The following is a 27,285-nucleotide window of genomic DNA, read 5'->3' as shown; positions in this document are numbered from 1 at the left end:
AAGATCCCCTTACCGGTCATCTTTAGAAAAAAAAAAAAAAATAGGTAAGATAGAGAATGGGCCTAGATCACAACCGGTCTAAGGAATTGGAACTTTACAATGTGGGATATGGAAATCTATGGAGTTTTAGGCCAAAAATAACTTTGATATTTACTGAAAACCTGCTGTATGTTAAGTATGTATAATCCTATCTGTGCCTTAGAAAGACAACGGAAGGGCTAGCCCATGGCTCACTGAGTGAGCACGGTGCTGACAACACCAAGTCAAGAGTTCAGATCCCCTTACTGGTCATCTTTTGGGGGAAAAAAAAAAGACAACTGATGACAAGAATGAAGGGCTAGATTGGAAGAGAGAAAGAGTAGAGGTAAGGATATCAGGATGCTATTACCTCATGAATCCAGCCAAGAGATAAAGGCCTGAACTGTCTGTAGCAGAGGGAATGAAGATACGGGAATGTATTTGGAACAATTAAAGATATAATTGTGTAGAACTTAGAAGCTAACTGGATGTCTGTACTGTGATGGGGATGACACAAGACAAATGATAGCTTTCCTAGGTTAGGTAACTAAGTGGCTAGAAAAGCAGGAGGGGGAACCACCAAATTAGGGGTATCTCTGTGCACATGTGTGAGCATGTGATTGTGTGTAGGATTGTGAAGAGTGGAAAAGGACCAAGGAATTTTACATGTTGATTTTTATGCAGAATATTCAATTGTGGATGCAATGTATGAACTATATGTGAATTTGGTCTAAAATTCAGAAGTCCTCACTAAAGACAGCTTAAGAACAATCAGTCCTTTACTCCCACTTCTTCTTTTTTTTTTTTTTAAAGATGACTGGTAAGGGGATCTTAGCCCCTGACTCGGCGTTGTCAGCACCACGCTCACCCAGTGAGCTAACCGGCCATCCCTATATGGGATCCGAACCCGTAGCCTTGGTGTTATCAGCACCACACTCTCCCAAGTGAGCCACGGGCCGGCCCCCTTTTACTCCCACTTCTCTGCCTCCCTTTCAACCTCCTCTGGATCTCTTCCTGAGATAGGATGTGCCACATATCTCATAGGCTGTGGTTTAATCAGCAGGTACAATCCATCTGTTTAAGTAAGGTTGACAAGCTTCTTTAGTGAAAACTTTCTCTTGTTGCTCCTCCTTCCTTTTGCTCTGGGAACACCAGGATTTTTGATTTTGTAGGCCTTCTGCATAGCTGTTTACATAATGTGCCATAAATCGAAGCAAATGGAAAAAGGACTGGGGTGACTGAAACCCTGAAATTCAAGTGTGCACTAAATGAGTTCAAGATTGCCTCTTTATTCTCTATGGTTTTGAAGTAAACTCCAAGTGTGAGAAGGGCCAAGGAATATGCAAATACAGGTAAACATTTACTGATGAGACTCTCCATAGTGGTAAAGTGGCTTCCTCTTACCTGTGTCTAACAGAGAAACAGCAGAGTTAGTTGGCAAACACACCGGTGAACAGGTTGAACAGATGGGACCTACAGCTGATCTCCATACCCTGTCTCCCAAAATGTCTGCTTAAGGCAGTGCTGGTTATCCACAAACTCTCTTAAAGACATTTGAGACAGTTAATTTTTAATATTTTCTTAAAAAAATACAAAGGAAATTAACTCTGTAGGTCAATACAACTCAGGGAAAGAAGAAAAAATGGAATTTCAGAGCACAGGGAAAGTACACCCTTGTTTAGGTTATGGCATTCCCACACTCTCAATACTTATAAAGCAAGAATTTCACTCCATGATACACAGGTGCCTTGAATGGTAGTTCAGAAACGGTGATAGCAGAGGTACTAGAACTAACAAAGGAATTTTTGTTGTCCTTGATTATTCTGTCCTGGAATGAATAAAATCCATTCTATGGACATGTAAGGGAAACTTATAGCAGGAAAAGGACTAAATGTACCAAACACAGCAGTAAAAACCACTCCTTAGCAGAAGTGTGCCCTTAAAAGAATGGGCAGTAATCAGGTAGCTGAAACTGGGCTGCTGCCAACCCCACCCCATCCCCTAATAAATAGTGTGGAAGTGTAATGGTGTAGTAGCATTGGATTCAACAAAAAAAAGACAGTCTCTCACCATTCAAGGCAAACATTGCCAGGGCTAGATGAACCTTGGCAGGAAATAAGACAATTGTAAAATCACAGGTACTTCTAGCTCATCCCCAGGTATGTTGAATTCTCACATTTATGTTATTGCCTCTCATCCCAAGATTTGTTAACTCTTGTTATTCTCCCAGTCTCTACTGCACGGATGCACAACACTCTACTTTAGAAAGACCTTGGGAAAAAAAAACAACCTTCAAATAATGCAACCTTCTCGATCTTCCAGGTTATAAGTTCAGTGGTGTTCTAATTTCACTCACATTGCCTCAGATTGTTTACTTCACTTACTCTAACCTCAGGTCTGATATACTAACCCTGTCCTCCTAAGGGAGTGTAAGATGAGTCTCTCTCCCTGGTCCCCAAAGTTTTGATAGGGATTTCTCTTTTGTTTTCCTCCAGAATGAAACTGTGTTGCCCCTAGCTACCTGTAGATTAGAAAAACATATTTGTTCCTGGAAAAAAGACATGGATTTTACTGAGCTTACTTAAGTTGGTATCCTTCCAATCATCTAGGCTGGATACTGCCCACATCTAGTAGGCCATACTTACCTTAGTTCTCTGCAATGTATGAGGCACAACATATATATATATATATTCTCCTAAGCACAAGGTAAGTTACAAATGACAAGAAAGTGCTCCCCAGACCAGAGGGAGAGGTAATCTGGTCTCTCACGTCCATTCAATGTGCATTTTTATCCCTTGAGTGTCTGTTATCCACCCTTCTCAGAAATAACTACCAATGTGAGGGGGAGTACGGGGCAAATAAGTACAATCATCACTGCACTGGTGCCTGTAATCAACTTATGCACACAGTGAGAAATAGGTATTCTGGAAAGGATCCTTGATTCTCCCACAAACTGTCCTTTGGACTGGTCACTAGCTCTGGACGGTGCTCCAACAATGGTCACTTCTCTCGGAGAACACACACACCAGCATCACAGCGCTGGGTTCCCATGGAAGTCACTACTTCCCAGCTGTCAATGATAGGGTCATAGCATTCAATGCTACTCAGCAGGGAGTTTCCATCATATCTGAGTGGGAAAGAAGCAAAAGAAAAAAATGAGCTTTCTACTACTTCCCACACAAATCCTTCATTAAAGTTGCCACTGGACATGTCTTTCCCTCCCCAAACCCTGTCTCCACCCAAAAGTGAGGATTGGATCACAAAGACTCTTGCCCTGGATGCACGATGACTCCAGCCTGGTTTTTATTAGCACCACACTCTCCCAAGTGAGCCACGGGCCGGCCCTCTAGCCTGGTTTTTAAATCCTCATCACCCTGCCTCCCCCGCAATTCCCCCCAAAAAGAAAATGGACAGAAAGAGTAAAAAAGAGTTAAAAATCAATCAATTAATCAACCCTCACCCTGCAATTGCACAGAGCCGCCCCCGAAGCACTGTGGCCCCTACGTAGCATCGTGGAGTGGTCATACTAGTGACAGTTGTCCAAGAATCGGTGCGAATGTTGTATGCTTCAACAGAAGAAAGGTGGGCTGTACCATCAAATCCCCCCACCACATAAATATGGTCATTCAGCAGGGCTACTCCTGCACCTGGGGGCAGAAAGGGTATTAGCAATAAATGGTACTAACCCTAGGATCTGAATTCTAGAAACAAAACATGGTCACTAATGGCTAGCTGAATTCTAGGGTAGATGAGGGATATGGACTAGGCCCAGATGGGCCTAGACTAATCTAGTCCAGCACAGATTATCCCATCTGTAAACCCTTTGTCTAGGTCTTAAAATGATAAAAGAAAAGCTGAAATGGTTCTCTTCTTCATTTTCAATAACTCAGAGCCCAACCCTCTTCATTAGGCAAAAAGAAGGAAGTGAAAAAAAGAAGGCAATAAAGGTGTAAGGAAGGAAAGGAGTTGTGACCATGGTTCTGCAGGAATTTTTATCCAGAGGAAGTAAACTAGAATAGTGTTTTCCCCTTTCTTACATCCCATTCTACTCCACTTCAAGAAGTTCTCAGTGAAGGTATATAGCTATTCTTCTATTCTTATGCACTAGAGATTTTATTTAACAAACATTTATTTAACATGTACTATATACACAAAATTGTATTAGATATTCTAGAATGCAGAGAAGAAACAAAGACATAAGAAATGAATAAAATAAGAAGGCTTCTGCCCCCAAATTTATAATCTAGTTGGAAGTTTAAGCTTCTTTATCTTCACTAATATTTACAGAAAACACAGGAAAAGGGGAGAATGGAATCTGACTCATTTTTATATTTAGTCTACAGCAAAGCAGGAACTACAATTCTGATTTATTGATAGCCTGTCCTGTGAATGCACCATCCCTGCATATGTAAAGATTTGACAGCACTGCCTACTGTCCCCTCTCTCAGATCTGACTGGTCTTACCAGACCGCTTGGTGGCCATTGGTGTAACATTAGTCCAGTGTCCTGTATGGGGATCATATTTCTCAACTGAATTCAAGATATTCAAGCCATCATATCCTCCTGAAAGACAAAGTATAGACCATCCCAGAAGACTGGTAAATCCTCATGCCCAATCCCAGTCAGCCTTTCTCTGAGTGCTTCAACTAATTCTTTTAGTTTCAATTCTCCCACAAGAGTTCCAATAACCTGAAGAGTACCCTACTTTTTTGCGTACAAGAAAAAGATAATGTCAGTTAATGGGAAATATATTGAGATAGACCAGAGTTTTCGTTGAAGGAAGAACTTAATTCTGATAAAAAAGGATCCCTACCCAGAGTCTGCTAGCCATTGAGTTCTCTCCCATTCCTAAGCCCCAGACTGAATACCTAGGCAGTAGATTACTCCGCTGGCTACTACTAGTCCAGCGCCTTCCCGGGCTGTCTGCATATCTCCCAGCATGCTCCACTGGTCAATGTTTGGGTCATATCGCTCCATACTGGTATGACGCCTGCTTCCATCAAAGCCTCCAGAGACGTAGATCATATCTGCTCAGAATGAAAAAATGACAGACTATTATAGAGTGAGGAATTTCTACGAACTCTTCTTTCTACAAATTCCCCATGGGTCCTTCAATTGTCTGGGAGCAAAAACAAAATATTTCTTTATAGGATAAATCAATTCAGCCTTATAAACTAGGAAGACACCACAGTCAAGACATTTAAAAAGAATGGGATAAGATGAAATCCTTAAAGGCATTTGAAGAGTACATGGGAGTTTGCAAAATACAACAACTAGTGCCAGTTCCCTTCCCAGCACACTAGAACTTGATTTACCAACTTTGTAGTCAGTATTGAAACATCCAATGAATATTGAACAGTTTCTGTAACATTAATATTTCCAATAGCCAAAAAAAAATATTTAACCATACCAATTCATCCTCCATATTTCATGCCCCCGCCAACAGGAGAGGTAAGAACCCTGATCCAGTTACAAGATGGAAACACTGCCCTGCACATCAAGCCTACCTCCCAGGGTGGTGGCTCCAGCAAGTCCTCGTCGGACATTCATAGGGGCCACAGAATACCAGACCCCATCCTCATCTGCTGTGTAGTCTAGACATTCCACTGAACTGAGGCGGGAACGGCCATCATAGCCACCAATTACGTAGATCCGGTCATGTAGGGACACTGAGGCCACATACCGTCTCTTACGAGTGATGCTCTACAGATTTGGGAGAGAAAAGATACACAGCATTGCAGTCAGGCAAGTTTTGGGCCTTACCTTTTGTTATCCTTCCTGTTTTTACCTACATATTTCTTTTCTTCTTCCACTGTCACTATGAACCTTCTTTGAGGCAGTGGTTCATCCTCAAGTGGCCTCCAGCTGACTACCTACTGAATGAGAGGCTTGTTGTGGTGTTCTTCAAGATGCAAGCCTTTTGCACATTTGCCTCTTTCTGAGGCTTCCAAAAGATTTAATGGCTTCTATTTATCCAGTGTCTGACTCCTTTCTTTTCCATAAGGCACTGGGCTAAGAGACTGTTATCTTTCCATAAAGTGGAAGAGTATTCCCACATTGTTAAGGGTCCAGGATTTGAAGACCCTAAAATGTAGGAGGATTGATCAAAATATTTCCATGTTTTCTCAGAAATTATTATTGTCCATTCAGCACTGAAATATACTAAGAGAGAAAGATCCAAATTTCTGAGTTCAACTGAACACTAGTTCCATTTAACACAATTTAACACTGAGTTCAGTTTAACACAGCATGACCAATGGACTATGCTGCGAGTTATACAGAGAGCTTAGAGTTATACAGAGAGCTTATCTAAATAGTTGTGATCAGCTGAATTTAATTTGACATAACATTTATGAACTTTAATCTTCTAATCTAAACAGTCAAAAACTGGCCTGGCCAGTTAGCTCAGTTGGTTAGAGGGTGGTACTGATGACAGCAAGGTCAAGGGTTCAGATCCCCACACCAGCCAGCAACTGAACATAAACAGTCAAAAACTGTTTATTGAGTACCTACTTTGTACACAACGCTGTTGTAAGGAACATTATGCTGTTACTGGGCTTTTCTACTCTTAGGACTTGATTAGTTATGATCTAGTTAGGGACTGAGGACATTTAAGGTCTCTCCCTATGAATGGTTCCACCATCACTAACCGGCAAAAAGCTCCACTCCTGAGTCTTAGGGTCATACTTCTCTACCACGTCAATGGGAGACTGCTGGCTCCCGAAGCCCCCAACAACCAGAAGCACTTCATTGGCTCCTGAGGACAAAGGCAGAAAAAGATAGGTTACTTTAACCATCCCTGCCTGGGTAACTACTCACAGCGCAGTACAAGTAGAGACAGTTCTTGGATATCTTCTTTTATGTGGCTCAGAGAAACAATCTGAAATAGGAGATACATCATAAGGCTGCCTAATGAGAAATTATTTCTTCTTGAGGTCTAGCTCTTGAGGAAATGAATCCAGGAAATTTAAATTTCTGGACAACATTAAAACTCCAGAAGGCAAACTTGAACATACCACTACAGTTTCTACCGATTTAGATGACTTTGGCTGACATAATATCTGAGGTCCTAAGTACAGATGGGAGGCTAAAGGTGCTCTCTGCCTTCCTCAGCCTGGAAAACTCAAACTGGGAATTTTTTGTCATGGGGAAAGAACACTCTGCTAAACCTAATGTGATAGGTGTTTAAAATCTCTTTTCCATGAATATTTACTTTTCCAGTTTAACCAACTATATGATCACAATCCCTGCCAATTCATCAAAACTGCTAGGTAACCAAGGACTAGGCTTTTAAAAGAAAGTCTTTTTCTCTATTTTCCGAAAGAAGCTATTTTGACACCCTTTATACCCTTCCCCTTTCCCATAAGGCCTAATTCTAATAAAATATTTCCTATCTTGGATTTTTCTAAGAGCAAAGTCTCTCTGGGGAAATCCCCTGAGCTTCTGCTATAGTAGAACTCATGGAGAGAATTGTTAGCTGGAGCTTTGGACAATTCAACCACTAGGAAGGCTTTTAGGAGAACAAGGCAATCTCATAAGTAACATGGACTTGAAAGGAAATGCAGCACCTTGAAGCTGACAAGTAACACAGACAAACCCCTAATGACATAATGGATTTGACAACTATCATCAATGGCTGCTACAAACCATTAGATGAAAAACCTAATATATTACTATCAGACATTGTGTATTTCCTGATGTGCTGAATAGAAAGGATAACACTACCAACTATAAAGTATTTTTTCCAAAAAATTCACCCTGAGTCTTATCAAGTTTCTAGTCTAAACATCAGTTTGTAGGAAATACAGAGGAGAGATGAACACGTTAAATGACACTGTAAGGATGAAAGTGGCAAAATCCAGAATGTGAGAAACTCTACAGGTCAAACAGCCTGGTTTCTTCGAATAATAAATGTGCAAAGAAAAACCAAAACAGGAGGAAAAATAATTTAAGAGTTCAAAAACAAACAAAAAATTATGGGTCTCAGTTGGTTAAAGCATGGTGTTGTAACACCAAGGTCAAGGGTTTGGATCCCCGTACCAGCCAGTTGCCCAAAACAAACAAACAAACAAAATTATAGGAAAAAATGAAATGAACACGGACTTGATATGTTATGATAATAAGGAATTGTGTGTGTTTTTTCAAGAGTGATGGCATTTTGAATATGTTAAGAAATGTTCTTTATATGTTAATGATACATGCTGAAGTATAATATATAGGGATGGAATTATATCCTTTCTAGAATTTGCTTCAAATGATAAGCCCCTTATATTTTAGTGTTTCTCCCATGCATTTTTTTTTTGGGGGGGGGGGTGACTGATATGGGGATCTGAACCCTTTGTGCCCTAACCAAGTGTGCTAACTGGCCAGCCCACCAACCCCCACGTTTTTATGACCCATTTACATACAAATGCCTTTAATCCTTTACTGTGGTTGTACCAAACCTATTTTCCTAATTTGTCTTGTAATTTTGTGTGTGATTTTTTGTTTAGTCAAATACATTGATCTTTTCCTTGGTAATTTCTTCCATTGCTTTGTGCCTAGGAAAATCCTTCTCCTCTAGAAGAATTCCTAAGAGTTTAATGTCTTTGGACCCTAAGTTGGGGGCCAATACTCAAACAATCTAATATATTAAAAAAGAGCTAGTAAACGGGTCAACCAAAGGAAGCCTGTTCGTTCTTTGCCAATGAATGGAGTACTTAAGTTAGATTCTTATCGTTTTGAAGAAGAAAGCAAGTCTAGGACATCTGACAAGAATGGTGTGAAAAAGCACTTTACTAAAACTGAGGTACTGTGGCAGTGCCGGGTCATTAATTTAGAGGGGAGGGGTAGAGGAGAGTATGTGGGCTGTTAGACAAATAGGGCAGACAGACTGCAGGACTGCTAAAATAACAGGGTTCGGAGACCTACATTTCCATTTGCATTTATCTTTAGTTCAGAAAAGCAGACAGCTACAAATTAGGATAGATATTTCCATTATATCTTCTGTGAGAGAGTGATGGGTAAGAAAAATAACTAAAACAAAATCCCCTATTTGGGATGATACTTTTACTTGGCTGTATATTTAATTTCCTTATACTGTACGCAGAACAGTCATTATCCTGGTAGCTGGTTTAGCAACCTCTATGATTAGAGATGGGTAGAGGACACAATGATAGAAACAATCTACCTTCTAAGACACTGACAAGGGAATGTCGAGAACCTAGTCAGGTGCTGGCTGGTTAGCTCACTGGTTAGAGTGCAGTGCTGATAACACCAAGGTCAAGGGTTCAGATCCCCATGCTGGCCAGCCACCAAAAACAAAACAAAACAAATGAATCTAGTTGGAAATAGCTTCAGCATTTCCCTTCTGGAAATTTTGAAAAATAACCTCAAAATTATTAAGGTATATAGAAGGTAATATATACCTTATATATTAAGGTATATTCTAATCCCTCAAGGTCAGGGCAATAAGAAAGTTCTCTGACCAAGTAGAGCTCTTTCTGCTGTTGCCTGTTCAGAAAAATGAAGGAAATATACCTCCAAAGAATCTTCTGGGTTTGCTGGTTCACAAAACTTTTAATTGGCTTTAGTTCAATTTCATAAGCAATTAGTGCTATCACGAAAAAAAGAAATATATCTTCTGATTAGAAAGCACCTTAGTGATTAATATACTCCCTTGATATACAAATGAAAAATTGGTAACCCAGAGAAGTTAAAGGAATTGTCCAAATAGCAGGTTACCAGAGTGAGTGAAAAAAATGAGTAGAAATCAAAGTAAGCAAAATCTCTAATCCCTAGTGCCAGGTTCTTTCCACTACATCACTGGCTCACATAGTGTTTAAAAAATATTTTAAATTATTTTTTAAATAATGAAAAGTAACCACATGCTTATGGTTAATAGCACAGAGGTATATAAATAAAACATTTTTAAAAAATAAAACATTAATTGTTAATATTTCCCTGCAATCCCACCCCTGTGAGGTAATCTTGTTGAATGTGGATTTTTGCATTCCTTTAGATTGGCTGTACAACAGTGTGAATGTATCCAGCACTATTCAACTGCACACTTAAAAATGATTATGATGGTAAATTTTGTTATGTACATTTTATAATTAAAAAAAGAAAAAAAAAAAAAAAGCTTCCACCCAGAAGTTATACAAATATTTTCCTACAATTTTTTCTAATATTTTCACATTTAGCAATTTCTCTGACCAAGCAGGAGCTCTTTCTGCTGCCTGTTCAGAAAAATGCAGGAAATGTACCTCCAAAGAACATTGTGTTTGGTTTTCTTATTTTTTTTTTTTGGTGGTTGACTGGTAAGGGGATCCAAATATTTTGTGTTGACATATATGAGGGTAGTTCAACAAGTTTGTGGAAAAACAGAACTGTAAGATAATATGAATCTTTCCATGAATTTTTTGAAATATCCTTGTATCTTTTTTTTTTTTTTTTTTTTTGCAGCTGGCCAGTATGGGGATCTGAACCCTTGACCTTGGTATTTGTATCTCTGTATATAGAATATGAGATACAGATCACATTTTGTCATCCTGCAGGAATTAATAGAACAGTACCATCTACAATGCCTTCTCTAAGAGTTCCCCTTTTTAAAAAATACAATATCTTTGGGTGGTGGGATAATGGATGATTTTATTTTTTGCTTCTCTGTATTTCTAAAATTTCTATAGTGAATATATAGCACTTAAGGCAATTCAAAAATATAGTGGGATAAATCACCATTCTACTTAAACCTATCAGTGAGCAGTTTAATTTGATTAACACCTTAGCATGCATGAGTCCCTAGTCAGATAAGAGCAAGAAAAGGAGACAATAAGGGGCTGGCCTGTTAGCACAGTTGGTCAGAGCTCAGTGCTAAGGTCTGGATCCCCATACTGGCCAACTGTCAAAAAAAAAAAAAAAAAAAAAAGAAAGAAAAGAAAAGAAAACAAAATACCATCCCACTGAATATACAGAAATTCATAACCTATAAAATCCTTTTACACATTATATCTAGGCTCTTGGGACAGTGAAGTAGAGAAAAACAGGAAATGGGAAGTGAAATAATATCTGAGTACCTATTAAGTGCTAGCTACAATGTTAGTCATCTTCTAAACGGTATCTCATTTAATTCCCCCAAAAGCCCAGTGAGATAAGACACTAACCCGCATTTCAGATGTACAAGCCTGGGCTCAGATAAATCGATACCCTGCCCAACCAGTCATTCGTGGGCTGGGATTTGAACCTAAGTCTGTTTGCTAAAATAATGGCTAACATACATAGCGTTTATTACGTGCCAAAAACTGTTTTAAGCCTTTATAAAGTAAGTTACTTTATTGACTCTTTGTAACAAACTTGGAGGTAGGTGCTATGATGATCTCCATTTTACAGATGAGGCAACTGAAGCACAGAGAGGTTGTTTCCTGCTCAAGTTAATATACCTAGTAAGTGGTAAACTGGGATCTGCACCCAGTCTGGCTCCATAGTCCAGGCTTTTAACTACTGCATGTCACTGCCCAAAGCCCTGTACTTACTACTACAGTGAGCTCCTTTTCTGTCCTCTTTTCAGATTCCAGATGAAAAAACACATAAGGGGAAAGGGAGGGATGAGTGGGAAAATATCACTTACTACGTGATTCAAAATAATCTCTAATTCACAGAAGCAAAATATATTGAAATAAAATTGTAACATATTACATAACACGTGACAATTTATCAAGTGTGTTTACCTTTTATCTCATTTAATCTCTAAACAGTTATGTGAAATTGAGAAGATATCCTTGGATTATAGGAAAGAAAGTTTAGAGTGGTAAAGTGACTTGTCTGAGATGACACAATAAAAGATTAAAAATGGGTCTGAAATGAGGTCTTTGTATTTCTTACAGTGTTTTTTTCAACTGCATTATGCCATTTGCAAGAAGTAGTTGAAAAATATTCCCTCATTCTGCCAAAATGCCAGCTTACCTAGACGAGCCCTTGTCCTTGGTCCCTGCATCTGACTCCGCAGTTCAGGCCTCAGATGAAACTTCTTGGCTTCATCAACTAGATCTCTGCACTGTAAACTACAGCGGATGAAAGGCTGAAATATAGCAGGATAGCAGAGTGAGCCACAGGGGCTACCTCTAATACTATAAGAATACAGATGGCACATATAAAGAATTAACTTTTTAATATAGAAAAGCAGTTTCCAAAGCCCTGTGATTCCAGGACTGCTAGTAATAATTAAGTATGATGTGGGTTTCCAAAAATGATTTTTTAAAATTTATTTTTATTTTTTTAATAGGTAATATATTACATGAATCAAAAATCAAATGATATAAAAAGATATATTGAGAAATATTTCCCATCTACCTCAGCACTTACATGTAACTACTTTTATTAGTTTGTACATCCTTCCAGGGATTATGCAGATACAAGCACATAATAACTGATAAAAATTTTAAGAGAAAACCAAAAGCCTTCTGTTATTTTCTGGTGACAGGGAGAAGTATATCTTGTCTGAAATACTTTCCTCAAGGTTCACAGCATTGTCATAATCCTCATGTCTACTTCTTTTTATTTTTTCTTTCTTTCTCCCCCACTCTCCATGCCTATTTCTGATAGAGCTCTGTACTAGACATCTTTCATACGCCTCCCCAGATTTACTATGTACCTTTCTCCACTCTGCTCTCTGGCACAGAAGACTGGCCTATATGAACTGTGTCAATAGGGTTCCCATGTTCTCTGGTTTCTGGTTGGGATTGGTCCAACCAAAGGTCATAGCTCCTCTCAAGGCAGTGACTCTACATGACTCTCTTTCAGGTTCTAGTAACCACTCCTTAACCTTGTCCCTTCAGGCTTGGGGGTTTTGACAGCTTGGCTGTACTAGATTCAGGTCATTTCTCTGTCTTATGTTGTTGCTCTATTGTAAACAGCTCCTTTATAAATAAATCCTTCTTAAATTGTCCTATTTTGAGCATGCCATCTGTTTCCTGTTGGGATTCTGACTGATACAAGTTGTAATTACATAGCACATCTATTAACCGAACCCAGGAAGTTTTCAGTATGAACTGAAAAGGAAAATAAACCATAATAGTAGCAAGTACTTACGTACAAGACATGGTTATAAAAGCTCTTACATATAAACTTATTTAATACTAAGGACAACCCATGAGGTAGGTACTACTATCATCTCCACTTTACAGATAAGAAAGCTGAGACCGATCCTTCTGTGGTTTGAAAAGTGTGATGATTCAAGCCAAGGAGAGGGCTTCAGAAAAAACTAACCCTGCTGACACCTTGATCTTGGACCTTGCTCCAGAACCTAGGGAAAATAAATTTCTGTTGCTTAAGCCAAAAAAAAGTGCGATGATTGGGTTTTTGCTCTACTGTGTGAAATGCACCTCTCTCAATCCTTGTACTGATGTTGGCACGTTACCTGTCTAACATTAAAAAGAAAAAAGAGAAAAAAAAAAAGGAAGAAAGCTGAGGTACAAATATATTAAGTAATCTGCCTAAGGTTCACATACTTAAGTTGTAAATTTGGAATTTCAGTCGCTTGAGTCTGGCTCCAGAGTCTGTTCTCCTAACCATAATGTAAAGAACTAGACACAAAGGGTATGTGGATGGGTTGTAAGAAATTACAAATAGGAGAAAGAGTCTGAGATGTGACACTAACCAACTTGCAACTTTTCTTTTTTTTTTTTTTTTTCGTGACCGGCACTCAGCCAGGGAATGCACCGGTCATCCTTATATAGGATCCGAACCCGCGGCGGCGGGAGCGTTGCCGCGCTGCTAGCGCAGCACGCTACCGAGTGCGCCACGGGCTCAGCCCAACTTGCAACTTTTCTAATGAGAGCAACTGAAAAAATGTGCTCGTAGTTAACTTCCAAAGAGACTTAGAGCTGGGACAGGCGGAGGAGTTCATTCACTGACCTGGGCCTTACCTATATGTTATAAATCAGTGTTCCCGCAAAGTACAGTCTAGATAACATATATTGTATATATGGTAAAAATCATGAAAATGTACCAGAAGAACTTAAGTTGGAGAAATAATTTCATACATAAACTCAACATGATATGACCAAAGTTAATACTAAAATGCAACAAACTACTTTCATGCTGGCTTCACCAGAGGTCCTGTTTTTCAGGACAATCTGGAATAATGTGTGTTTAATGGAGAAGGGGACAAAGTTTATCACCTGATGTTGCTTATACAAAACACTTAGGGTCATGTAAGACAAAAAGATAAGAAAATACAATATTAAATTAAGCCATAGATTTTTCATTTGTATCAAGAACCTGACTTGCCAAGCAATTAATTTTTCCTAGAAATCTGTCTGGGGACTACCCAGCACCACCTTCCCTGGCATTCCTGGAGAGGCAAACCAGGAGACTTTGTCTATATTAAAATAATCAGTTTTGAGTACAGAATACTAAGCTACAAGAGCTAGTCAAGATTTCGGATGCTGAGTGTCTTGCATGACTTACCTCTGCATCTATTACATCTGTGATGTACCTGGGGGTCAGCAGGGGCATCCGCACGTACTGCAGCAGGTCAGGCAAGGATTCTTCTCGCTCCTTCTTGGCATGCTTCACCCAGTTGATGACAGCCTCAAAAACCGGCTCTTCAGAATCCACCTGTAAATGTGTAATTACACATCATGGATCTCTGCTTTTCCAACTAGCTCCCAATCTCCAAGAATAACCATGCTTACTTTCTCCTTCCTGCTCCGCATCGCCCATCACCATTATTTCCCATCTTCCAGAAATAGCTAGGCTCTTTGGAAAACAATCTTTTCAGACACAACTAACTTGGACTAGAAAAAGAATGACAGTCAACTTGGGTTAAAAAAAAATATCTAAGATAGAATGTACCTAGTAAATCATCAGTCACATGTTGGCCTTTGCTTTAGAATTTTTCCCATTCCTGAATTTCTTTCTGTGTCTTTACGGAGAGTGGGTGGGAAAATCTGTTGCCCTATTCAAAATTGGCTCTTGTTTTGTTTTTGTTTTTGGTGGCTGGCCAGTATGGGGATCTGAACCCACGACCTTGGTGTTTTAAGGCTGCACTCTAACCAACTGAGCTAACCGGCCAACCCCCAAAATTGGCTCTTGGAATAACTTTTATTCATTAATTGTTGTCTAATGACCTCTAGGCTCACCTCCCCCATATTGTCCACCCAAGCCTCTGAAGCAGGAGCTTCTCTTACATCATTATATGGAATGTTGCAGTTTTCAAAGCATTGTCAATTAGTGTTTGAGCAACTACTATGTCTTAGGCACTGTGCTACCTGAAATGATACAAATAACCATTTGGGGAACTTAGGTCTAAATTTACATATGACAAACTGGATAAGGTGAGAAACACTCTAAAAAGCCTACATTATACCATCAGAAAGATACGAGGTATAACAACATGTAGGTCTTCCCAAAGACAGACACCTAAGTCCCTTCCACCAGCCCCTAGACCACATGTGTTCTGAGAGATACCTTTCAGAGTGTCACTGTGACTAGAAAAAAAAAAAAAAACCACCCTGTGAACTTTTTCCAAAAATTGTGGTACTCTGGAAATGTAAAAAATGTTTCAGAAAGTTCATTCATTTGATGGATTTACTGAACCCCTGATAAGTGCCAGTCACTGTGCTGAAAGATGGTTATACAATGGTGAACAAATATGATACTTGCTCTTAAGTGGAGAAACAACTGTTAAATCAGAAAAATGAACAATCCCACTGTTAATACAAACTATGTAGGAAAGGTACTGGGGCTATGAGACAGAATAACATGAGATTTCCTAATTTAGATGGATGAGTCAGAGAAGGTCTCCTTAAAGAAGCAATACATTGAAATCTGATGGATGAGTAGCAGTTAGCCAGGGAGAGTAAGAGAGTACTCTAAGGCAGACAGAACAGCACATGTAAAATCACTAGAGCTGCAATATCCAATACAGTAGCCACTAGCCATGTGTGGCTATTTACATTTAAATTAAAATTAAGTTAAGTAAAAAACTTGGCTTCTCAGTTGCACTAGCCACACTCCAAGTGCCCAAGAGCAACATGTGGCTAGTGGCTTGTGGCTAGTAAACTGGACAATTCAGATATAGATCCTTTCCATTTTCAAAGCCTAGATTGCTAACCATTACACCATAGGACCACTCTGATCCTTTCCATTTTCAAAGAATGTTCTCTTGGGGGCTGGCCAGTTAGCTCATTTGCTTATTAGAGTGCAGCCTCACAACACCAAGGTCATGGGTTCAGATCCCTGTACTGGCCATGTGCCAGAAAAACAAAACAAAAACAAACAGACAAACAAAGAATATTCACTTAGACAGCACTGTCCTAGAGCAAAAAAGAACTGGCAGCTGGAGGAAATTATAGATAGATAGTGTAGCAGAATGAATGAGGGAGTGAAAGAGTAGTAAAGGTGATGCTGGAAAGGCAAGCAAGGGCCTGATCACAGAGGGCACTAGAAAACTGTAGTTTATTCTAAGAGCAACTGGAAATCACTAAAAGGTTTCAAACAGTCTAGAGGTATAATCATATTGGTGTGTCATAAAGACTACCCTGGCTACCATGGGTAGAATAGTTTAGAAGGGCCAAACGCTGGAAGACCAGTTAGAGGCTACTCTGGTACATTAGGCAAAAGGTGATGGTGTATAGATTATAGTGTTGGCAGTGGTGAGAGAGAAATAGTTGCACTAGAGAAATATTTGGGAGGTCAAACTAACCCAGCCTATTGATGAATGAGATGCAGGGGAGGGTGCAGAAAGGTGTCCATGATTTAAAAAAAAATTTTTTTGTTAAAGATTGATTGGCAAATAGTTTTAAGCGACGTACGCTAGACTCTGACACATTCTATGTTCAGATACATCAATTTAAAGATGGGGTTTTTCAATCATAAGCAGAGATTCTTGATCTTACTGAAGACAGAATAAATTAGAATTGCAGAGAAACAGTTAAACGGGCAGGAAAAACCCCCAACATTAATGCTTCACTATGGAGAAAAATAAATTTTCTCCACAATAAATTTTTCACGAAGAATTCTCTTATGTATCAGGCACTGGCATTCTTGTTTAATGCTCGGGACAGCCCTATGTACTAAGTACTAATATTATACATTTTACAGAAGAAGAAACTGGAGATTAGTAGTTAGGTAACACATGTCACACAGCCAAGACTAAATCCCAACCTGACTAAAACCAATTTTATTTCAACCAGTATGATATACCGCTTCCCGTATGTTGTATTGGTCAAGTACTGTTGTTTCATTTAATAAGAGGAAGTGTTAGTTAGCACCTGGGAGTCAGATGTCTGGTTCCTATTTCTGGCTGGTATATGGAACAGAAAAAAAATGTCACTTGCTATCTTTCCAGAAAAAAAAGGAAAGGCCAGTCTTGACACATACTTACGGAAAACTATACAAAAGAGTTCTCAAACTGTTTTTCATCTCAGCTTCTGATGGTTAGTTATTTGCTCTCTCTGTTCAATCTAGTTTTATTCCAATGTCTATATAGTTTCAAAATAAATGACTTCTGTTATTGTCTCCTGATTTGGACAATTAGGAAGAAACTGTCTTCATGACCAGCTCATAGTTTAATGGTTAAGAGAACAGACTCTGGAGTCAGATGCCTGGATCTGAATCCCTGCTCTATCACTTACTAGTTGTGGTATGATGGTTAACCTCCAAGCCTCAGTTTCCTCCTCTGCAAAATGGAGATGTGAGAATTAAATAAGATAAAAATAGCCAGAATGGTGCCATGAGAATGGAAGATCCAGGGGATAGGGATTTTTGTGTTTTGTTCACAGTTGGATCACTAGCACCTGTCCTGGGTTCACAGTAAGTTCTCAATCAATATTTGGTAAATGAACCAACAGTAAATGCTGAGTATTAACTGTTTTCTTATTATATGCAGTGAACTTCAAATCTGTAGTGCTCATTCTATTCACTGTATTTTCCAATACATGTAAAAAATCAAGAAAAATTAAGATATTCTAGCAAATTGCCAGTTTACAAGTATGAAGAAAAGTATGTTCTTTTGGCTATGCCTGCATTTCAGCACAAGAATACAATATCTTACACCATGAGAATGAGAACTAAGATTTTAGAAAATTCTTGACTCAGCAGCTTCTCTGGGCTAATACAAAACAGCATGTTAGGCTGGAAAATAATTCCTGTTTGGGTGGAAACAATGTCACCAATGTGCCTAATCATTTTTCCCCAGGGTAAAGTATAAAGAAAACGTTGGCTAAAAGTTAAGTACTGTTACCATATAACATAAAAATCATAGTTTTAACAAAGTAAATCAGGGAGTAATCATTTTGCTTGCAAAAGTACATTACGGGATTTCTTTAAGCAGCAAATTCCTCCAGCAGCACCTAGAATATTAATCAAACTTTGATTCTTTCTAATCTCTTGTTTAAATTGAGGCACACCTGCAGACGTGCCACTAAATTCTGGGAATCCACTAATTTAAAATCTATTTTCTTCCTATTACCAGAAGAGAAAAAGAGAGAGAGAGGGAAAAAAAAAAAAAAAAAAAGAAAAAGAGAACTCTTAGCCTTCCTAGAGAATCAAATTTCTCATAACTGGGGAAAACAAAAACCAACAGGCAGACTTCTATCCTACCACTTGGTCATGCCAGGTATTTTCTTGAAGCTAGTAGCGGGCCACTGAAGATTAACGCCACAGGCTTCAAAGATATCTATTATTGGCCTTATACTGGACTTCACACTCCAATTCTTAGCCTAAGTACAGAATTATATGCAATAAAAAGTCTGATAAACTACCAGTACTCTGACTTAGAATTAGGCTTGACTAAGATCCCGCTGGCTGGGATAAGTCACTGAATGCCTGCCCGACACACGCAGTTTCCCCTCTACTAAGTGAAACACTGCTCCTTTCACACTCAGTTCACACATCCCTTCCTTCCAGCCCCTCGCACCCCCACAAGGCAGTTATGATCTGGCTCCTGCTTATGTAGACCCTCACTTCTGAACTTCTGTCTCTTCCTTTTTGATCTTCTCTTGGGAAAAGCTTAACTCTTCTTTCTTCTATGTAATTTCTTTACCTTGTATAGGCTTATAACTCTGATTATACTCTATTATAGTTTCTTTTGACACACAGACATGTGTCTCTACTACTATACTGTGAATTCTCTGAAAGTAAGACCTGCATCTTATCCACTTTTGGATCTGTAGTACCAAGTATAGTGACTGTTACATAGTAGATATTCTCAATAAATGTTTGTAAAATGAGTGTATGGGTAATAGAGAAGTGTTCTACAGAAATCTACTTTACTTCCAATTTCTGCCTATTCCATACTCTTGTTTAATAGTGATTCTTAACCACTGTGATCCTATATTTAATTAAGGAAAGTGGTGAACTCCTCTCTAAAAATATGCAAATAAGTTTGGTATATCATTTCAGGGGGTTAGTGAAATCTTTGGAGCCAACATGGACACTTGATTATAAATCCCTGATATAGAAACACAGTAACTCCACCCTGTTTTGCAAGTTTTGTAACGGCCCAGTCTTGAAGAAACCATAACACCAAGCCAAATCTGTACCTGAATTTCATCGCACTTGATTAGCTTTTCCACCTCTCCTTGACTTAGAAGAATGAACTCTTCATGCTGTACCACTTCAGGAAAATGCTTCTGGCTAAAAACCTCAGCTGCTTGCATCAGGTCAACACAATTATGAGTTTCAGCAAAATCCCTGATACCGAGGCAATTAGAAGGGTCCAACTGACTTTCTAAGAACTCACAGCAGGCTTGCTTCACACCTAGGACAAACACAGGCAGTGAATACTTCAGGATACGTGGCCAAGTGTGAACTGGTCTGTATTTTGGATCTCAACATCTTCTCTACATGTTATCAGAGGAACCCTGGCTCAACACCTAAGAAACAGATTAGAAATTTTATGCTTCAAGAATTCAAATCTTATTTCTGTCTTATGTGCTGTGTGACTTTCAGCAACTTTTACACATGCATCTGCTTCATCTTTAAAATGAGTATAGCAAGATGAATTGTTTCCAGCGACACTGACACAATTAAACAAAAATGCCTATAAAATCTTTGGAAATCAAGTTATAAAACAAAATAGTAATTCAGCACATGCATCAATTTTCTACTTTACACGAAAACTTACTAAAAGACTCCAGTGAAGGAAAAACAGAAGATACTAATAACGATCTCTTACTTCTCTAATTGAAAAGTTCAGAATATAAACTTAATTTTTAACTGTGCACTAATCCAAAAGCTTCACGTTATTTCAATCATGTATTAAAAACTGAAAATGTTTAAATTATGTGTATATAAAAAGTGAAAATAATGAAACATAACCAAGTTAGGGCTGGCTGGTTAGCTCAGCTGGTTACAGTGTGGTGCTGATAACACCAAGGTCCAGGGCTCCCTGTACTGGCCAGCCACCACAACAAAACAAAACAAAACAAAACAAAGACAGATTGGGAACTAGAAGGGAGACTCTCCAATCCTGTGAAAATTTTACACTTTCATTTCTGTGCATCAATTTAGATTTTATTTTTTTACAGATATTTTACATGGTTCAAAAATTTAAAAATATAAAAGGGTTTACCATGAAAAGTCCCCCTAAGCTTCCCTATCAGCTTGGCTACCCAGTGGCCAGGCAGGTAAACCGTATCCATGTAAACAATGAATAGTTATCAGTCTCTTAAAAGTATTTCCTTAGACGGTATTATAAGCATATATGCAAGAAAATACATATATTATCTCCTCCATTTTTTAAAAGAAGAAAAGGCATAAATGCTTTCTTTTAAAATGCCAAATACTGGCATTTGGAGAGGTTGCTTTACATTGCTGTTGACATCTGATCTTGTATTGCTCAAAGAGACAAAAGCCATGGGCAGTAAACATGAGTGGCATAATTTCATGATTAAGTTTACATCATTAATATTAAACATTTCCTGGGTTTCTTTGACATGAACAATAGCAACTTTTAACATCTATACCTTTCAGCTGAAGTAGACAGGCTGCAGGGAGCAGTTCTTGTACATTTTCCACTGTCACATGTACTGTTTCTGTGTACACAAAGTCCAAAAGGATTTCCATGGTAGAAGCAGTTAAACCTTGGATATCAACATAAGGTTTCCCCTTCTCTGAAAGCTGAAAATTCAAAGAGTATGAAAGAATTATGGATATAATGCCACAAGATAAAGGCAGAATTTCATATCCAAGAGTAAAAGGGATGTTAATAATATTATTTGAATACATATCTTTAAAAAATTATGGTCTATTTTGTTTGATTTGTATAAAGTGAATATGGAATATATTTGCAGCTTTTCAAATGGAGTGGGTAGTTATCTGTGCCCCAGGAGTACACAGTAGGTGACACCTTTCTGGAATATCAATTTTATTACTAAATAATTTAAAATACTGATTTCGTATTAAAACATAGTATATTACAGAATAGAATGCAAAAGTTCCATGAATGTGCCACTAGTGTCCACGAACTTTTAAGATAAGACACATCAGAACACCACCTTGTAACACCGAGGTCAAGGGTTCAGACCCCTGTACCAGTCGGCAGCCAAAAAAAGAGAAAAAAAGGAAAGAATATGGAAATAAAAAATATTAAATTAAAAAAAAGTAAATAAAGATTAAAACACAAAACTTCAATGAAGTTTCATGCCTGAAGAGGACGCTGTGGGTTTCAGCTCCAGACTTTCCAGGATTGCCTAGTTCCTTTCATCTGTCTTTAGACTACAGTTGGTGATGATGAAAAGGAACATGCAGACCATCTAAGGGGCTTTCTTCTATAACACTACCGAATACAAATGAACCATTTGATACTTTTTCAAAATACTGGGTTGACTCTATTCTGGGATTAATGAATTGTTGGTAGTATATTTAGTCTAGAAGATCCCCTTAAAGTTATGAGTATTGATAAGGCTGGATAATCATGGAAAATTGTTTAGCTAAGAGTGGAAATCTTCATCTTTACAGGACAGTAGACCATCTGAAAACTGATAACTTTATGAAAATTTTACTAGATCTTAACTTTAGTTTAGAAATTTGTATTATTCACAAAACTGCAGTGCACCTCCATTATGAACTAAATGACTTTATCATCTTTGATTTCTCCATCAGCCCAGAGAATAATCAAAAAGCATTCTCTATCAAAGCCAAGAACAAAATCAATCCCTAACATTAAAAAAAATTAACTAATACATTATTTTGGAAAACATACTGGGTTTTATTAACATTTAGCACAGTAGAAGTACTTATAAATAATTACTGTCCCAATACATTAAATACAGTTAATACTAATGATAGTGAAATATAAACGTATTCCAGAAGTTTCTCATTAAATAAACTATATTCCCATCAAATAATTTAAATATGGAAATGATTTCATTATGTAAGAACTTAGAACAATTACACACTTCACGTTTATATTTTGCTTTACAAATTTTCAGCATGCTTCTCATTTACTTTTTTTCTTTTATAGCCAAGTTTGCATCATTTACTATTATTTCATCTGATTTTCACAGCAACCTGGCAAAGTAGAAAGATCTGATATTATTGCCATTTAAGAGATGAAGGATCTAAGGTTCAAAGAAGTTAGGTGACTTGACTTAGGGTCACTTAACTAGAAAGAGACAGATAAAACCCAGGTCCTCTTGCCTCAGTCCTGTGATATTTCAATTGAACAACATTTGAGGAGCATTTCAGGGCTAGAAGACACGAAGGAAACCATTCAACCACTTTATTTTACAGATCAACCCAGTGAAGTTAGATGGTTGACAGCATTCATACAGAATTGTTAAGAGAACTAAGCCTAGAATCCAGGTCACTGGACTCTCTCCATACAAACAATTACTCTTAAAAATGAAGACAAAACCATCTGGAATTTTCCTGCCCGATGTCAGTTTTTAAAGAAAGAATCACTGATGAGAAAAAAGAATTCTTTTACAGAATTCCATACTCAAAAAGAGTGAAGACAGACTAATTTTCTTCAAGCTGACAAAAAAACAGGACATACAATATATAATTAGCAGTCAGCAGTCCTAGTTCATTTCATGTTCAGCAGTTGCTGGATAACACTCTCCTTACCTAGTTAAATGCCAACTGCCTCTGATGCTCTTGGGCAGATATCATGGAGAACAGTATAGGACAGGTATCTGTAATGCTATATTACACAAGATCATTTCAAAATTAGCCTGGATTAGCTGGAATGACCTGTGAGGTTTCTATGTTTTTCCTACCAGCTATGTGACTGAGCATTGGCTCATAACATAAACTACATAAACTACACTGGCTTATAACATAAACTACACTGGCTTTAAAATTAGATTGGAGAATATAAAATCCATATTTCAGAGGCTGAGGAGGCACAGTAGTTAAAAATAGTTTGGGCTTTAGAGTCAGAAAACATGATTAAATACCACCTCTACCACTTACAAGCCATGTGCTTGGCCAAGTCATTTAATACCTAAGACCTTATTCCTTCATTTGTGAAATGAGATGGTAATAATTACCCCTAGTGTGATTGAGATATGCATAACAATCACATAGAACAATAACTGGCCCATAAAAGGTAGTTATTATCATTATTATGATACCACGTCTTCTATTCAGATCCAGCAGCAGCACCTTCACTAAAGTGATGGGGCTAACTAAAGAAAATACAGGTATAGGTTGAGCACCCCTAATATGAAAATCCAAAATCCGAAATGTTTTGAGTGCCAACATGACGTTCAAAGGGAATGCTCATTCAGATTTTGGAATGTTCAATTTGTATGTATTCTGCAAATATTCCAAAATCCAAAAAAATCCAAAATCCAAACCACTTCTGATCCCAAGCATTTTGGATAAGGGATATTCAATCTGTAGTTAAAAAGAGTTTTATGGGCTGGCTGGTTAGCTCAGTTGGTTAGAGCGTGGTGCTGATAATACCAAGGTCAAGGATTTGGTACTGGCCAGCCTCCAAAGAAAAAGACATCTAAGAAAGTGTTATTATAATGAAACATTTTAAGCATATAAATAAGTTAAATTATATAATAAACACTGGTGTATCCCATCACTAAGCTTTCAAAAAAAAAAATCAAGATCATTTATTTAAATCTGTTTAAAATCATACCTGGGATTTTGAAAAACAAGAAACTTGTAATGCTCCCTTGTGTTCACCTTCCTAAGAGTATCCCACATATACTCAACTGCCTTTCTTTACATTTCAAGTGTTTTGTCACACAATTACTAAGTACTCTTTCTTAATACTTTGAGCATGACCTTTTATCTTGTCAAGCCAACCTTTTCCTAATTCCCTTCATTAGCTGCTTACACTCCGGAGTCAGCATTTTTTTCCAAGTTATACCCTTTATACCTGTAATCTTCCTCTTGTCATTTGAGGTCACCCTGAAATCTACACTGATAGATAAATACAGATTTTCTTTACAGATTGTTAGGAAGAGTAGGATGAAGTCTGAATCTCCTCTTCCTTCCCTCCTCCCTATCCCCCTGGTATTCACTTTAAAATTTTAAACTTTAGAAGGAGAAAAATTGGAAGAAAAGTTTAAAGAACAATAAGTAAAATCCAGTAGCGGACATTTGTATGTTTTACTACATGCTAGACACTGTTCTAAGCACTTTTTACATAATTTTCTCAAATAATCTTCACAATAACCAGTGTTATTGCTTATTACTATTATCCCTAACTTTAGACATGAGGAAACTAAGGCACAGCCATGTGGCAGATCTTATCCAGAGCCTGCCTATTTAACCACTGTACTATAAAAATTCACTATCATATCAAACTTTTATTATTTTATTCAGTGAAATGAGACAACTACAAGGTTATATGTGTGAGCTTCATTTGTGTGGAGATAATGTACCACTTACCTCACTAGTGAACATGGCACAGAAGTAATCGCTACACGCAGCCAGCACAATCCGATGGGCAGGGAAGTCTTTCTGCTCTACTCTTAATGTCACATCACAGAGGGTATTGCTCTTCCTGAGGGAGTTCATTGAATTGAGGATGGATTTAGCATGAGTATTTGTCATTATGTCTTTGGGGGCCATAATGCCTCCCATCAAGCAATATGGAGAAAGAACAGAAGGGGTCCTTGGATTCTGCAACTACAAGAAAAAAAAATCAATAAGCATATTTGAAGAACTAGGGAAACTGAACATATTCAATTAGCTTTACAAATTAAAGAACTAAGAAGAGGTTTCCTTAGACCCAAACATCCACAAGTAGGAGAGTAGTCCTATCCCTGGCATGACCACCAAGATCTAGCCACTAATTATCCCAAGTAAAAGTTACCTCTTCTTCCTCTGAATTCCTTTATCACTGAATGTCCCTACTATGTGACACTTTTTATAATCAATACTCAATTGTATTTAAGTAGAAAGAAACTATACATGTCCTGTACATCTACACAAGGCTGTTGTCTCAAATGATAAAATGATGAAAAAATAAAATTCCTTAAAGGTGTGATATCACTACTATTCAATATCCACAAGTAGGTAAGTATTTAGAGGGTGGGGATTCTGTATATATTTTTTTCTATCCTAGCAGATGCATGATAAATGTTTAGTAATTGAATATAAAAAAAGAAAAATTATGTATTCAACTAGGAGCATGGAGGCCAGGGCCAGTGAAAATGAACTTTTTTCTAAAGAAATATGCAAAAAATAACACATGATGGCTTCCAAATATATCTGGATTTTTTCTTAAAATGAAACTTCAAATGAGGACACAGTACCTATATAGAATAGTAAAAACCATGCAAGCTGTCTATGGGCTTTCACTTGATTAAACTATTGAAGCTCTTCAATAGGGGGATCTTCCTACTCTATATTATTAGCAATGTTAACTAATCAATATTTGTAGTAATTCTTTTTTTTTTTTTTTTTGGCAGCTGGCTGGTGTGGGGATCTGAACTCTTGACCTTGGTGTTACAAAGTGGTGCTCTAACCAACTTAGGTAACTGGTCAGCCTCTATTTGTAGTAATTGTTATATACTCAAACAACCTTATTAGGACATACACCTATCAAAATTCCTCCACTACTAACTTTATTGCCATAGCCTGTTACTTGCAAAATTCACTTGTATGCATCATTTAATTAAATCAACTCACTAACAGACTACATATTTTTTAAAAAATCAATGTACGGAATAGTTTCTTGATTGTTGAGACTTTAGTCATACTATTTTTTCTGTTTTTGTTCAGATACAATTTCTGGGGAATGAAATGGGGGTGGTTATTAAGAGAGTCTATCTTATTTGGAATCCAAAATTTTCTTAAATAATCCAAGACAAAAAAATCAAAGTGTGGTTTTCAAAAGTCCACAACTCTCACGGGCTTGGATCCTGGAACCGGCCAGCTGCTTTAAAACAACAACAAAAAAAGTCCACATCTCACAATCATAATTTTTGAACAGCAAAAATGAGATTCTAAGTCTTATCTATTTCTGTTCATGGTTATCATATTGCTCTACAGGCACTCAAAATAATCGCTCCAAAAACTCTGCAAGATCCATTTTACAGGAAAGTTGCTTCATCAAAGCACATAATGTTTTTCGAAAACAGTTCCCTTACATCAACTTAATTTTAACTCAGGAAATGGAAGAAAAGTCTGAACAAATGTCCATTTCCTGTGAAGGTCTTCTTGGAGTTACCACAGGGCTCAGCCCATGACCAGGCTTTACAGTTTCAGTGTCAAAACTGACTAACCCTAGTGCAGAGTGGTCCTTCTGGGGTTTCCTGACTCACTAAAGTCTCAGCACATCCTACACCGTCACCTTTCTGAGGAGATCTGTCCTAGAACTTCTATTAACATCTGGATAGAGGGGTTCCAGCCCGGGAGATTCGAGGGCGGGAGCGGAATCAAATTCTGGAAAGGCTAAATTCCAGAGAAGGAAACGAGGTCTCTTCCCCTGACATCATCGGGCATACAGGTGGCACCGCCAGGTGCAGGTGTCGGAGGGGCGCAGTTCAGTGGGGGAGTGAGAGCAGCGCGCTCGAGGCTAGATGCCCCCCCAGCCTTCCTCCTCTCCTGGGCGTCTCTCCCATTCGGCCTCGGAAGGAGACGAAGGATGGGGGAAGGGCCATAACCGGGAGATGAGGGGTAGGGAAGGGCTGACTGCCTCCACCTCCGCACAACTCACCTCTGCTCCCGAGCCCACCTGACCGCGCCGGGCCCGTCCCCCGCCCGTGGGGATGGGGTGGGGCGCGGGGCCAGCCGGCGGCTCAGGAGCCGAACGGCCGCCGCCGCCCCGACGCGGAGGCTCTGGAGCAGTCACCGTGGTGGTCCCGGCTCCAG

General features: G+C 38.3%; 1 protein-coding gene and 1 pseudogene across 1 annotated transcript; one reads left to right on the top strand and one right to left on the bottom strand.

Moving 5' to 3' along the window:
* Positions 1 to 1,571: 1,571 nt before the first annotated feature.
* On the bottom strand, positions 1,572 to 27,285 carry KLHL12 (kelch like family member 12). Its single transcript, XM_063114994.1, has 12 exons — positions 27,131 to 27,285; positions 24,856 to 25,095; positions 20,967 to 21,120; positions 19,542 to 19,759; positions 14,464 to 14,613; positions 11,959 to 12,073; positions 6,669 to 6,775; positions 5,526 to 5,721; positions 4,887 to 5,045; positions 4,483 to 4,581; positions 3,479 to 3,665; positions 1,572 to 3,145 (listed from the first exon to the last, which is right to left on the bottom strand). Exons 2-12 carry the CDS (start codon positions 25,048 to 25,050, stop codon positions 3,019 to 3,021), a joined length of 1,707 nt encoding a protein of 568 aa, XP_062971064.1. The 5' UTR covers positions 25,051 to 25,095; positions 27,131 to 27,285; the 3' UTR covers positions 1,572 to 3,018.
* On the top strand, positions 13,307 to 13,421 carry LOC134391455 (small nucleolar RNA U13; annotated as a pseudogene).

Source organism: Cynocephalus volans, chromosome 11 (assembly GCF_027409185.1).
Source record: "Cynocephalus volans isolate mCynVol1 chromosome 11, mCynVol1.pri, whole genome shotgun sequence".
NCBI classification, from domain to species: domain Eukaryota; kingdom Metazoa; phylum Chordata; class Mammalia; order Dermoptera; family Cynocephalidae; genus Cynocephalus; species Cynocephalus volans.
Note: the sequence above shows the minus strand (reverse complement) of the source record. Positions and strands in the feature narration are given on the sequence as shown.